Source organism: Mustela lutreola, chromosome 3 (genome assembly GCF_030435805.1).
Source record: "Mustela lutreola isolate mMusLut2 chromosome 3, mMusLut2.pri, whole genome shotgun sequence".
NCBI classification, from domain to species: Eukaryota; Metazoa; Chordata; class Mammalia; order Carnivora; family Mustelidae; genus Mustela; species Mustela lutreola.
Window position 1 is genome coordinate 116,022,550 of NC_081292.1, and position 13,997 is coordinate 116,036,546.

The following is a 13,997-nucleotide window of genomic DNA, read 5'->3' on the forward strand; positions in this document are numbered from 1 at the left end:
CAATACATGCCCTCCTTAATACCCACCACCAGGCTCACCCAACCCCCAACCCCCACTCCTCCAAACCCTCAGAAACAGCTACTTCTGCTCCGAGGAAAACAATGACTCTAAGTGTGTAAGTCTTCTCCTGTATATTTGTGATGGGGGATGGGGGCAGGAGGAGGTAGGAAAAAGATTGAATGGTAGCTTCAGCTTCACTCTTATTCTAAGTCTTCAAAGCAGCAGAGTATTATATTGAAGGTATAACCACCAGCACGTTGCAGGAGTGCAACAGGGGACAGGCATGGGAAGTCTACTATATTCCACATATGTAATCAAAGTTACTAATGAAAACATTGATATACAGCATAAAAATAACCCCTCAGATTAGAATTAGGTTTTGGGGGGCACCTGCATGGCTGGCTCAGTTAAGCGTCCAACTCTTAATTTTGGCTCAGGTCATGATCTCAGGGTTGTGAGATCTAGCCCTGCATCAAGCTCTGCGCTGGGCATGGAGCCTGCTTGGGATTCTGTTCCTTCCCCACCTCTCTCCCTCTCTTAAAAAAAAAACAAAAACTAGATTTTTGGCTAAGGAAATGGAAGAAGGGTTTCTGATTAAAGAGAAGTTTTAAGTAGATACATAGTATGTTCAAATGCTATCTTTAACTAGAAATCTTATTTCTTCATCACAGTGAATCCATCTTATTGTTATAATAAATGAACTTTCTTTAAAAATATAAACCCATAGGACAGAAGGAGAAAACAGCAAGCAAATACCAGAAGATGAAACCAGATGAACAACTGAAAAGCACTTTAGGAGACCTAAGTGAAACCCTACCTCAGCAGAAAATAAAGTTGAAATGCAACTTGAGTGGCACTGAGTAACCCCCAAAGAGCTCAGAAAGTGGCAGAATAAGGTACTTTTCCAAGTTGGGTAAAAATAGGGAAGAAAACAATATGATTAGTTAAAAGCTTATGAAACAGTTAAACTCCCAGATTCTCTACTTGATACAATGCCCTCCTACACCCTATCAAATGTGAGTTTATCCTCTGAAGAGAGTAAAACAGAGTTTATCACTAGACAGAGAAAGATCACTAGACATTTAAGCACAGCTAATAATATTAAAGATAGATAATATTCAAAACATACTGAAAGAAAGCAAGTTGAAGGAAATCGTGACTATTTAAAGAGAAAATAACTCAAGAAAAATTGTCATTAATATTCTCAGAAAGGAGATATCACCCATAAAGTAAGAACAGAATGTAATACAAAATACTCAGAGAACAAAAAATAGCGCTTGAAAATTAAAAAACAAAACCAGAGATCAAAAGCTTAACAGAATAGAAAGATACAGTTGAGGAGAATTCTCACAAAGAAGTACAAAAAGATAATGAGATGAAAACAGGAAGACCAACTCAAAACATACAATATCTGAATAATGTGTGAAGAATAAAAAGAGAAAACAAGGAGGATATCAACTATACTGATATTAACAATTTTTAAAGTTCTCCAACTAAAGGAAGTTGAGCTTTCATACTGAAATAGCCCAAGCAGTGTCTAGGACATAATATGAAAATAACCTAATAAGCATGTCTAAAACTGGAAAATAAAAAGGGTACAAACAATTAATTGTTCAGAAAGATTTATTTCCTGATTAAGAGAACCATAGCTTCCTAATGAAATTAAAGTCACAGGAGCTATGCTTTCTTTGCTATGTTGAATTTAAGTAACCTGCTTTAAGGATACTAACAAATAATTATTCCATAGAGAGTTCAATTCATTTCCAACTAATATTTACTGAACTCCTAAATCGTGGTAAGCTCTTTTGATTAAAAAAAAAAAAAGTCCTAAATTTAAAAGATCTTGAGCCTATGGAAGCTTAGTACAAATTAAATTGTGTAAACATTTATTTATACTAATAGGTAAAAGACTGTCATATAAAATAGGAGGTAATCTTACTCTAAAGAACATTCTAGAATAATAGAACCAACAGGATCATAGGACCAAAGGGAAAAAAGTATAGATGGAAAAAATTTCAATTCAATACTAGTTTTTCCATGGTAAGAATAAACCAATTTTAAGTCTAATTATAGAACTACAATAATCAAAGCAATGTGGTATTTGTCCAAAGTTGGTATATGAATCAAAAGAACAGAACAGAGTTGAGAAATACACCCACACATACATGGTCAATTGATTATCAGCAAACATACCAGGGTAATTTGATGGAGAAAGGACAGACTTCTCTACAAATGGTACTAGAGTAACTAGGCATGGAAAACAGAACAAAACAAAGCCTCAAATCTACCTCACACCATATATAAAACTACAAATTCAAGTTGAAATGTATTATAGAAGTAGATGTAAGAGATAAAAATACAAATTTGTGGGGACATCTAGGTGGCTCAGTCAGTTAAGTGTCCAACTCTAGGTTTCAGCTCAGGTAATGATCTTGGAGTCATGAAATCAAGCCCTGTGTCAGACTCTGTGCTTAGTGTAGAGACTGTTTGAGATTCTCTCTCCCTTTCCTTTTGCCTCTCCCCCTGCACATGCTCTCCCTAAATAAATATTTTAAAAAATATATAAACCTGTGGAAGAAAACAAAAAAATTTGTGATATTGATTTACTCTTTTTCTTAGATAAGACACAAAAAGCACAAACTACTGAAAAGCTGAGAAATTGGACTTCATCAAAATTAACATCTGCTGGGGCGCCTGGGTGGCTCAGTGGGTTGGGCCGCTGCCTTCGGCTCGGGTCATGATCCCGAGGTTCTGGGATCGAGCCCCGCATCGGGCTCTCTGCTCGGCGGGGAGCCTGCTTCCTCCTCTCTCTCTGCCTGCCTCTCTGCCTGCTTGTGATCTCTCTCTGTCAAATAAATAAATAAAATCTTTAAAAAAAAAAAAAATTAACATCTGCTTTTCAAGACACACTGCTAAAATAAGTCACAGCCTAGGAGAACAAGTATGTACTAGCCCCCAAAAGACTTGTATTCAGAATATATAAACAACACTTAAATTCAATAAGAAGATAATGCAATTTATTAAAATGGACAAGAGATCTGAAAAGATATTTCACCAAAAGGATGTACAGATGGCCAAGAGTCACACAAAAAATGTGCTCAACATCATTAGTCATCTGAGAACTGAAAATTAAAACCACAATAAGATACCATTACACAACTAGTAGAATGACTAAAATCATAAAGATTTAGAAGGCCAAATCTTGGCAAGGATACAGGGTAACTAGAACCCTCATATATTTGCTGGGGCAAATAAAAAATATACACTCACTTTAAAAAACAGCACAGTAGTCTCTTATAAAGTTAAGAATAAATTTGCCATATGTCATAAAAATCCAACCCACCCCTGAGTATTTACACAAGAGAAATAAAAACATGCCCACACAAAGACCTGCATGTGAATAATTATAGTAGCTTTACTCATAGAAATGAAAAATTGTAAACAATCCAAAGTGTCCATCAAATGGCTAGATAAATTTTGGTATACCCATACAATAGATTACTACTCAGTAATAAGAAGGAATGATACACTCAACAAACAGATCAATCTCAGAAGTATTATGTTAATAAAAGTAGCCAGGCACAAAATGCTACAAATTGTATGACTCCATTTATATGGCAGTTTAGAATAAACAAAAATTGTTGTGAAAAGTTAGATTTATAAGAGGTGACTGTTCACAAAAGGGTACAAGGGAGCTCCCTAAAATAAAGGAAGCCTTCTCTATCTTGACGTTGGTGGCGGTTACAAAATTGTGTAAATTTATTCAAACACACTGAACTGCGCACTTTAAAAGGGTGAGTTCTACTATATGTAAATTATACTATATGTAAATTAAACTGTCCTTAAAACATTATTTTTTTTTAAAGATTTTATTTATTTATTTGACAGACAGAGATCACAAGTAGGCAGAAAGGCAGGCAGAGAGAGAGGAAGGGAAGCAGGCACCCCGCCGAACAGAGAGCCAGATGCGGGGCTCGATCCCAGGACCCTGGGATCATGACCTGAGCCGAAGGCAGAGGCCTTAACCCACTGAGCCACCCAGGTGCCCCATCCTTAAAACATTTTTAATAAACCATTATGATACTAGAAATAAAGATGTCGATATGATTCCAACTACTGAGATTATAATCTTGGAAAAGACAATATTCAATTAATTTTAAAGATCAGAGAGTCTTCTTAAGAGTTAAAAAAATAACAAGAGATTATCAGAATAAGAAAAATGAAGCTGGGCGCCTGGGTGGCTCAGTGGGTTAAGCCACTGCCTTCAGCTCAGGTCATGATCTCAGGGTCCTGGGATCGAGTCCCGCATCAGGCTCTCTGCTCGGGAGGGAGCCTGCTTCCTCCTCTCTCTCTCTCCGCCAGCCTTTCTGCCTACTTGTGATCTCTCTCTGTCAAATAAATAAATAAAATCTTAAAAAAAAAAAATGAAGCTAGCAGGAAATCGAAAATACAAAAATAATACATACAAGCACCTCTCAATTATACAACTGGGATCTTAACTGTCAAAATAATCCCAAATAGACCATAATAAAAAATAAGAATTCAAATATTTCTAAAGGAATTTAAACATAAATAGTCATTCAAATATATAAAAATGGGGACTTTTAAGTCTCTTAAAAGGTTATAAAAATGGAAATGCTTTTTTTACTCTAAAATTTCAAGTTGAATGATCATGAACCAAACCCCCTGCACAGTGACACCTAAGTATGAAAGATATCATAAGCTTCTTGAGCAGCAGAAGCTTTAAGCACCACATCAGGCACCCTCCCTTCCTGGCCTGGAAATCTGCACCAGAAAGAGGAGCCCCTACAACATCTGGTTGTTAAAGTCAGAAAGGAGAGCCAGATGGCTATTGGAAACTGACTCCATTTTAAAGGTCACTGCACAATATCACTCATTCTGAGACAAAGCAGCGAAGGAGTGACTTGAAAAGTGCCTGGGCCACATGTGAGAGAGATTTATTAAGTAATTTTAGGTGTATGCAAGAGGGGCAGGGATCTGTAGGAACCTTCTCCAAAAATGGAAGAGTTGGTAAGTACCATTTTTCTTCCCTCGTTCAACCTACTTAGCCCAACCCAGAAGGGTGCCAGTTGTGGCACCCACTACCTACCCTGTTGACACAACTTGTCCCCATTCTCACCAGCCTGCCCTGGCTGGCACCCCCCAAAGAACTTCTGCGTCAGTAAACCTAGCAGGCAATATAAGTGGGGACCACCAAACCCCAAAACAACAATGTTCAAAGTGACTACCACCCTGCCACACCCACAGGCAGCCCTGGCCAAGACTTGTGCACCCTCCAAAGCAACTCCTTGGGGGAGGGGAATGGGGCCACACCCATCAGCATATTAACAGCAGCTGCAGCAAGGCATCTCAGCCAGCTGTACAGCAAGTCACGGTAGCCAGCCCCACCTGTCAATGCAATGACAGCAGTCAGCAGCCACTCTGGAGTGCTTGGTTCTGGTGACCAGGGGGATGGAGCTCCTAGGGCCCATGGGGCACTCCTACTTGAGGCTATGGTAGCTGAGCTAATATATACTAACAAACACAGAGAGACAAAAAAGAAAAGACAGAGCAACAAGTTGCAAATGAAAGAATAAAACCAAACCTCAGAAAATAACTAAACAAAATGGAGACAAGCAATCTACCCCATCAAGAATTCAAAGTAATGGGCGCCTGGGTGGCTCAGCGGGTTAAGCCGCTGCCTTTGGCTCAGGTCACGATCTCAGGGTCCTAGGATCGAGTCCCATATCGGGCTCTCTGCTCAGCAGGGAGCCTGCTTCCCTCTCTCTCTCTCTCTCTCTGCCTGCCTCTCTCTCCATCTACTTGTGATCTCTCTCTGTCAAATAAATAAATAAAATCTTAAAAAAAAAAAAAAGAATTCAAAGTAATGATCATGAAGATGTTCAGTAGACTTGAAAGAAGAGGGATTGAATTCACCAAGGACTTCAACAAAAAGACCGGAAATATAAAAAAGATCCAATTTGAGCTGAAGAGCTCGATAACTGAAATGAAAAATACACTAGAGGGACTCAACAGGAGATTAGATGATATAGAACAGATTAGCAATCTGGAAAACAGGTTAGTGGAGGTCATCCAAGCTGAACAGCAAGAAGAAAAAAATATATTAAAAAATAATAAGGAGGGGTGCCTGGGTGGCTCAGTGGGTTAAAGCCTCTGCCTTCGGCTCAGGTCATGATCCCGAGGTCCTGGGATCGAGCCCCGAATCGGGCTCTCTGCTCAGTGGAGAGCCTGCTTCCCTCTCTCTCTCTGCCTGCCTCTCTGTCTACTTGTGATCTCTGTCTGTCAAATAAATAAAATAATAATAAGGATTGGATAATGGACCATAGAAACAACATCAAGTATACTAACATTCATATTATAGGGCTCCCAGAAGGAGAAGAGAGAGAAAGACACAAAAAACTTACTTGAAAAAATATTGTTAATCTAAAGAAGGAAATACACAATCAGGTAGCTTCAGGAAGCATGGACAGTCCCAAACAAGATGAACTCAAAGAGATCACCACCAAGACAACTAATAATTAAAATGTGAAAAAATTAAAATAGAGAGTCATAAGAGCAGCAAGAGAAAAGCAGCAAGTTATACACGAATGACCTCCTCCTCACCATAAGGCTATCACCAGATTTTCAGAGAAACTTGGCAAGCTACAACTCACAACCAAGAATAATTTACCTGGTAAAGTTATCATTCAGAAGTAAAGGACAGATAAAGAGTTTTCCAGAAAAAGAAAAGTGAAAGGAGTTTATCAACCTAACTCAGCCTTAATATAAATGTTAAAGGGACTTCTTTAAGCAGAAAAGAAAAAGCCACAACTATGTGTACCTGAGTGGCTCAGTGGGTTAAGTGTCCAATTCTTGATTTTGGCTCATGTAGTAAGGCACCCAGGGCGCCTGGGTGGTTCAGTGGGTTAAGCCGCTGCCTTCAGCTCAGGTCATGATCTCAGGGTCCTGGGATTGAGTCCCACATCGGGCTCTCTGCTCGGCGGGGAGCCTGCTTCCCTTCCTCTCTCTCTGCCTGCCTCTCTGTCTACTTGTGATCTCTCTCTGTCAAATAAATAAATAAAAATCTTAAAAAAAAAAAAAAAGATTGAGCTCCAAGTTCAGGGCTGTGCCCAGTGGGGAGTCTTCTCGAGATTCTCTCTTTCCCTCTCCTCTCCACCCCTCCCTACACTCACATGTACACTCTAACTCTCTCTCAAATAAATAAATACTCTTTAAAAAAAAAGAAAAAGAAAAAAGAAAAAGTCACAACCAGAAGAAAATTACAAAAAAAAAAAATAACTTCAATGGTAAAAGAAACATATACTAAAGGTAATTGATCAATTATTTATAAAGCTAGTATGAACGTAAATAGACAAAAGTAGTCATTTTAATTACATCTATACTAATTGCTTTACCTACAACAATTAATTAGGAGATACACAAAATAAAAAGATGTAAATTATGACATCAAATATATATAGTGAGAAAGGGGGAAATAAAAATGTAGTACTTTCAGAATGTGTTTAAACTAGCATCCATGAACTTAAAACAGATAGCTATGTGTTTATAAGATGTTATTATACATGAACATCAAAGTAATCACAAATCAAAAATCTACGACACACACACACACACAAGTACTCCAAGCATAGCACTAAAGAAAGTCATCAAATCACAAAAGAAGAGTACAAGAGAAAAAGAAACAGAGAACTAGAAAAAGAACCAGGAAGCAATAAACAAAATAGCAGTAAGTACATATCTATCAGTAATTACTTAAAATGTAAATGGACTAAATGATCTAACCAGAAGACAAAGAGTGAACAAACGGATTTAAGATAAACAAAAGGACCCATCTCTATATGCTCCTACGAGAGGCTCACTTTAGACCTAAACACAGATAAAGACTCTAAGTGAAAGGAACAAAAATGATATTCCATGAATGGCAACAAAAGAAAACCTGGGGTAGCAATATATATATATATGAGACAAAATAGACTTTAAAACAAAGACTATAAGAGACAAAGATGGGCATTTCTAATGATAAAGGAATAACCCAATGAGAAGATGTTAACAAATGTAAAATCTATGACCCCAACATAAAAGCACCTAAATATATAATGCACATATTAATAGACATAAAGGGAGAAACTGACAATATAGTAGTATTAAAAAACGTAAACTCCTGGTCAGTCCCTTCAGCCTCCGCCGCCGCCGCCCCTCTGCCAGAGCTCCGGCGCCACCTCGGGCCGGCGGTCCTCCGCGGGAGGCAGCGAGGCGGCGGGCGGCCGGCTGACGGGGGCGGCGGGGCGGCCGGCGGTCCTGCGCGCTCGGCGGCGGCGTCTCCATGGGGCTGGCCCGCGGCGCCCCAGCGCTCTGAGGTGGACAGCAAATTCGGTGTTGATCACACCATTCCCCCTGCTGCACTGGGGCGCACGCATCCTCGGCGGGATTTGGAATTCTGGAGAATTGCCTTTGTGAGAAATTGGCCACCATTTCTTTAAGTTCCATTTCTCCTTAGTTTTCCATTTTGTTACGTTTTTGGAGGAACTTCAAGAAACCATGAACAACTTCAATAATGCGGAATTAGACTGCCATTTCCTCGATGAAGGCTTTACTGCCAAGGATATTCTGGACCAAAAAATTAATGAAGTTTCATCTTCTGATGATAAGGATGCCTTCTATGTGGCCGACCTGGGAGACATTCTAAAGAAACATCTGAGATGGTTAAAAGCTCTTCCTCGGGTCACCCCCTTTTATGCAGTCAAGTGCAATGATAGCAGAACCATAGTGAAGACCCTTGCTACCATTGGGACGGGGTTTGACTGCGCCAGCAAGACTGAAATACAATTGGTACAAAGTCTTGGGGTGCCTCCAGAGAGGATTATCTATGCAAATCCTTGTAAACAAGTGTCTCAGATTAAGTACGCTGCCAACAATGGAGTCCAGATGATGACTTTCGATAGTGAAGTTGAACTGATGAAGGTTGCCAGGGCACATCCGAAGGCAAAGTTGGTTTTGCGGATTGCCACCGATGATTCCAAAGCAGTCTGTCGCCTCAGTGTTAAATTCGGTGCCACACTCAAAATCAGCAGGCTTCTCTTGGAACGGGCGAGAGAGCTGAATATTGACATCATCGGTGTCAGCTTCCACGTGGGAAGTGGCTGCACCGATCCTGAGACCTTCGTGCAAGCCATCTCCGATGCCCGCTGTGTCTTTGACATGGGAGCTGAGGTTGGTTTCAACATGTATCTACTTGATATCGGTGGTGGCTTTCCTGGATCTGAGGATGTGAAGCTTAAATTTGAAGAGATCACCAGTGTTATCAACCCAGCCCTGGACAAGTACTTCCCGGCCGACTCGGGCGTGAGCATCATAGCCGAGCCTGGCAGATACTACGTTGCATCAGCCTTCACGCTCGCAGTTAACATCATTGCCAAAAAACTCGTATTAAAGGAACAGACAGGCTCTGATGATGAAGAGGAGTCCAATGAACAAACCTTTATGTATTACGTGAACGATGGCGTGTATGGCTCATTCAACTGCATCCTCTATGATCACGCACATGTGAAGCCCCTCCTGCAGAAGAGACCCAAACCAGATGAGAAGTACTATTCAACCAGCATATGGGGACCAACGTGCGACGGCCTGGACCGCATTGTCGAGCGCTGTGACCTGCCCGAGATGCACGTGGGCGATTGGATGGTGTTTGAGAACATGGGCGCCTACACAGTTGCAGCTGCTTCTACTTTCAACGGGTTCCAGAGACCGACCATCTACTACGTGATGTCGGGGCCGACGTGGCAACTGATGCAGCAGATCCAGAGCCGCGACTTCCCGGCCGAGCTGGAGGAGCCGGACGCCAGCCCCCTGCCCGTGTCCTGCGCCCGGGAGAGCGGGCTGAAGCGCCCCCCGGCCACCTGTGCCTCCACCAGCGTTAACGTGTAGGTGCTGCTCCTGTAGCTGTTAGCTTCGAGTTGAGCTTGGATTGGGGGATCGGGGGGGACTGTAACTTAATTCCTGCTAGTTTTGAGATGTCTGTAAGTAGGGTCGGCACGGATGCAACAGTGTGGAAGACGAGGAGATGGGGTCACTTATCTGTGTTCCTATGGAAACTATTTGAATATTTGTTTTATATGGATTTTTATTCAATTTTCAAACATGCTACTAAGGGGCGCCCCTCCGCTGCTGAGCAAGCATTTGTAGCTTGTACTTTGGCAGAACGGGCCAAAAGCTTAGTGTTGTGACCTGTTTTAAAAATAAAATATCTTGAAATAAAAAAAAACAAAACAAACAAACAAAAAAAAAACGTAAACTCCTTACATCAAAGGACAGATCATCCAGACAGAAAATAAAGGCAATAACAGCTTTGAATGTCACATTAGACCAGATGAATTTAACAGATTTATACAGAACATCCAATCCAAAACAGCAGAATACACATTCTTTTCAAGGGAGCATGTAGCATTCTCCAGGACAGATCACATGTTGGGCAACAAGACAAGTCTCAATAAATTTAAGATGATGGAATCATACTAAGCATCTTTTCTGACCACAATGGTATGAAAGTAGAAATCAGTTACCAGAAGAAAACAAAACAGAGCAAAACAAAAAGATAGAAACACAAAGAAGCTAAACAACATGCTACTAAACAAACAATGAGTCAACAATGAAATCGAAGAGGAAATCAAATGATAACTGGACACAAATGAAAATAGAAACAAAATTTTCTGAAATTTTGTTTGTAGCAAAAGCAGTTCTCAGAAGTTTATAGTGATGCAGATCTACAGTGATGCAGGTCAAGAAACAACTAAAATCTCAAACAATCTAATTTAGACCTAAAGGAAGTGAAAAAAAAAAAAAATCAAAGCCCAAAGTTAGTAGAAGGTAGGAAATAATAAAGATCAGAGTGAAAATAAATGAAAGAGAGACTAAAAAATAAGAAAAGATGAATAAATGTAGAGCTGGTTCTTTGAAAAGATAAAACTGATACACATTAAGCCAGATGAGTCTGGCTTTAAAAAAAAGAAAAAGAAAACGAGAAAAGAGAGGCACCTGCGTGGCTCAGTCGTTAAGTGCCTGCCTTCAGCTCAGGTCATGATCCCAGAGTCCTGGGATCAAGCCCCACAATGAGTCCCTCATTGGGCTCCCTGCTCCATGGGAAGCCTGCTTCTCCCTCTCCCTCACCTCCTGCTTGTGTTCCCTCTCTCATTGTGTCTCCCTCTGTCAAATAAATAAATAAAATATTTTTTAAAAGAGAAAAAAGAAGGAAAACTCATAAGTGAAAAAGGAGAAGGTGTAATCAAAACCACTGAAACAAAAAATTATAATATTTCTACAAAAAAATTACATGCCAACAAGTTAGACAAGAAGAAATGGATTAATTCCTAGAAACATACAATCTTCTAAAACCAAATCAGGATGAATCAGAGAATCTTGAATAGACCAATTACTGGTAATGAAATTACATTAATTATAAAAAAGCTCCCAAGTAACAAAAGTCCAGGACCAGAGGCTTTCAGGACCGGGTGAATTCCACCAAACACCTACAGAAGAGTTAGTAACTATTTCTGTCAAACTATTCCCAAAAAAGAGAAAAGGAATGAATTCTAAATTCATTCTACAAAGTCAGCATTACTGTGTTGCCAAAACTAGAGAAAATATTACCCCCCTCAAAAAAAAAAAAAAAAAGGGAAGAAAGAAAGAAAATAACAAGCCAAATCCCTAATGAGGATGGATGTGAAATTCTACAACAAAATATTATCAAACTGAATTCAACAATACAGTAAAAGGATCATGCATCACAATGAAGTGGGATATATTCAGGTGTGCAAGGACAGTTCAATGTCCATAAATCAATCAACGAGATACACCACATTAATGAAATGAAGCTGAAAATCATATGATCATTTCAATAGATGGAGAAAAAGCATATAAAATTTAACAATGAGTCATGATAAAACTCAAAAAAGTAGGGATTGAGGAATATACCACAACATAAAGGCCATATATGACAGGCCCACAGCAAATATACTCAGTGGTAAAAAACTGAAAGCCTTTCCTCTAAGATTAGGAAGGAGACAAGAATGCCCACTCTTGCCACTTCTATTCAACAAAATATTGGAAGTCCTAGCTAGAGCTAATCTCATACTCAAAGATGAAAAGCTAAAAGATTTTCTAGGATTAAGAACAAGACAAGATGTCAAATCTTACTACTTCTATGCAACATAGTACTCAAACTCCTAAACACAGAAATCACTTAAGAAATAGAAATAAAAGACATCCAAATTGGTAAGAAACAAATAAAATTGTCATTCTCTGAAGTCACTATTAGAATTATTAAATAAATTCCATAGGGCACCTAAGTGGCTCAGTTGGTTAGGCATCTGCCCTCAGCTCAGGTTCTGATCCCAGGATCCTGGGATCAAGTCCTTCTCCCTCTACCTCTCTCTCTTGAGTAAATAAAAATAAAATCTTTATAAAAAATAAATTCAATAAGGCTCCAGAATATCAAATTAATATACAGAAATATGTGGCATTTCTTCATACTGATAACAAACTAGCAGAAAAAAGTTAAAACAATCCAAATTACAACTGCACCAAAAAAACCCTAAGTTAATTTAACCAAGGTGAAAGATTTATACTCTAAAAATTGTATAACTGTAATAAAATAGAAGATGACATATAAATGAAAATATATACCGTGCTCATAAATCAGAATATTGTTAAAATGTACATAACTACCCAAATAATCAAGATTCAATGCAATTTTCTATCAAAATACCATCACCATTTTTCATAGAATTACAACAAATAATCCTAAAATTGTATGGACCCACAAAAGACCCCAAATAGCCAAAGTAATCTTGAGAAATAAGAACAAAGCTAGAGGTATCACAATCTCTGATTTCAAACTATACTTTTAGCACAAAAATAGAAATACAGAACAATGTAATATAATACAGAGTCCAGAAATAAACTCACACTTATTTGGTCAATTAATGTACAACAGAAGAGTAAAGAATATACAACGCGGGGGTGGGGGGTGTTGCTGGAGGGCTTAGTCCATTAAGCATCCAACTTAATTTCATGACCTTAGGTTTATGAGACTGAACCCTGAATGGGCTTCACACTCAGTGGGAGTCTGCTTCTCTACCCCTCCTCTTGCACACACATGTGCCCTTTCTCTCTCTCTCTCAGAAAAATAAATAATTTTTTAAAAAACTGGGGACAGAGAGACTCTTCAATAAATGATATTGGGAAAAGTGGACAGCTATATTTAAAAAATTAAAATTGGACCACTTTCTTATACTACATACAAAAATAAAACTCAAAATGAATTTAAGATCTAAATGTAAGACCTGGAGCCATAAAACTCCCAGGGCAATAAAATCTTAGGCATGAGTCTTAGCAGTATTTTTTTGGATCTATATCCTCAGGTAAAGGCAAAAAAAGCAAAACACAAGTGAGACTATATAAAACTACAAAGTTTCTGTACAGCAACAACAACAAAATGAAAATCAACAAAATGAAATCAACAAAATGAAAGCTTACAGAATAGGAAAAAATATTTGCAAATTATATATCTGATACAAGACTAACATCTATAGATATGAAATTTGAAGACTTTATTTATTCATTTACTTAGAGAGCAAGTGCTTGTGCACAGGCTGGGGGAGGGGCAGAAAGAGAGGGAGAGATCTCAAGCCGACTCTGTGCTAAGCATGGAGACAGACCTTGAGTTCAACCTCATGACCCTGAGATCATGACCTGAGCCAAAACCAAGAGTAACAAGCCACCGAGGAACCCCCAAAATATATTCTAAAAAGCAACACCTGGGGCGCCTGGGTGGCTCAGTGGGTTAAAGCCTCTGCCTTCAGCTCAGGTCATGATCCCAGGATCCTGAGATCAAGCCCTGCATCGGGCTCCCTTCTCAGCGGGGATTCCCCCACCTCTCTCTCTGCCTACCTCTCTGCCTACTTGTAATCTGTCTGTCAAAT

At 39.2% G+C, this 13,997-nt stretch overlaps 2 protein-coding genes across 2 annotated transcripts in view; one reads left to right on the forward strand and one right to left on the reverse strand.

The window, feature by feature from the left end:
* The window catches only part of ZRANB3 (zinc finger RANBP2-type containing 3), a 320,871-nt gene that overhangs the window by 217,614 nt on the left and 89,260 nt on the right, over window positions 1–13,997 (reverse strand). The gene's annotated exons all lie outside the window — the stretch shown is intronic.
* On the forward strand, window positions 8,548–10,149 carry LOC131826959 (ornithine decarboxylase). Its single transcript, XM_059166731.1, has one exon. The coding sequence runs from the start codon at window positions 8,560–8,562 to the stop codon at window positions 9,943–9,945; it is 1,386 nt and encodes a 461-aa protein (XP_059022714.1). The 5' UTR covers window positions 8,548–8,559; the 3' UTR covers window positions 9,946–10,149.

Excerpts from the sequence above, each read along its gene's own strand:
- LOC131826959 (XM_059166731.1), top strand. The coding sequence starts at position 8,560 with ATGAACAACTTCAATAATGCGGAATTAGACTGCCATTTCCTCGATGAA.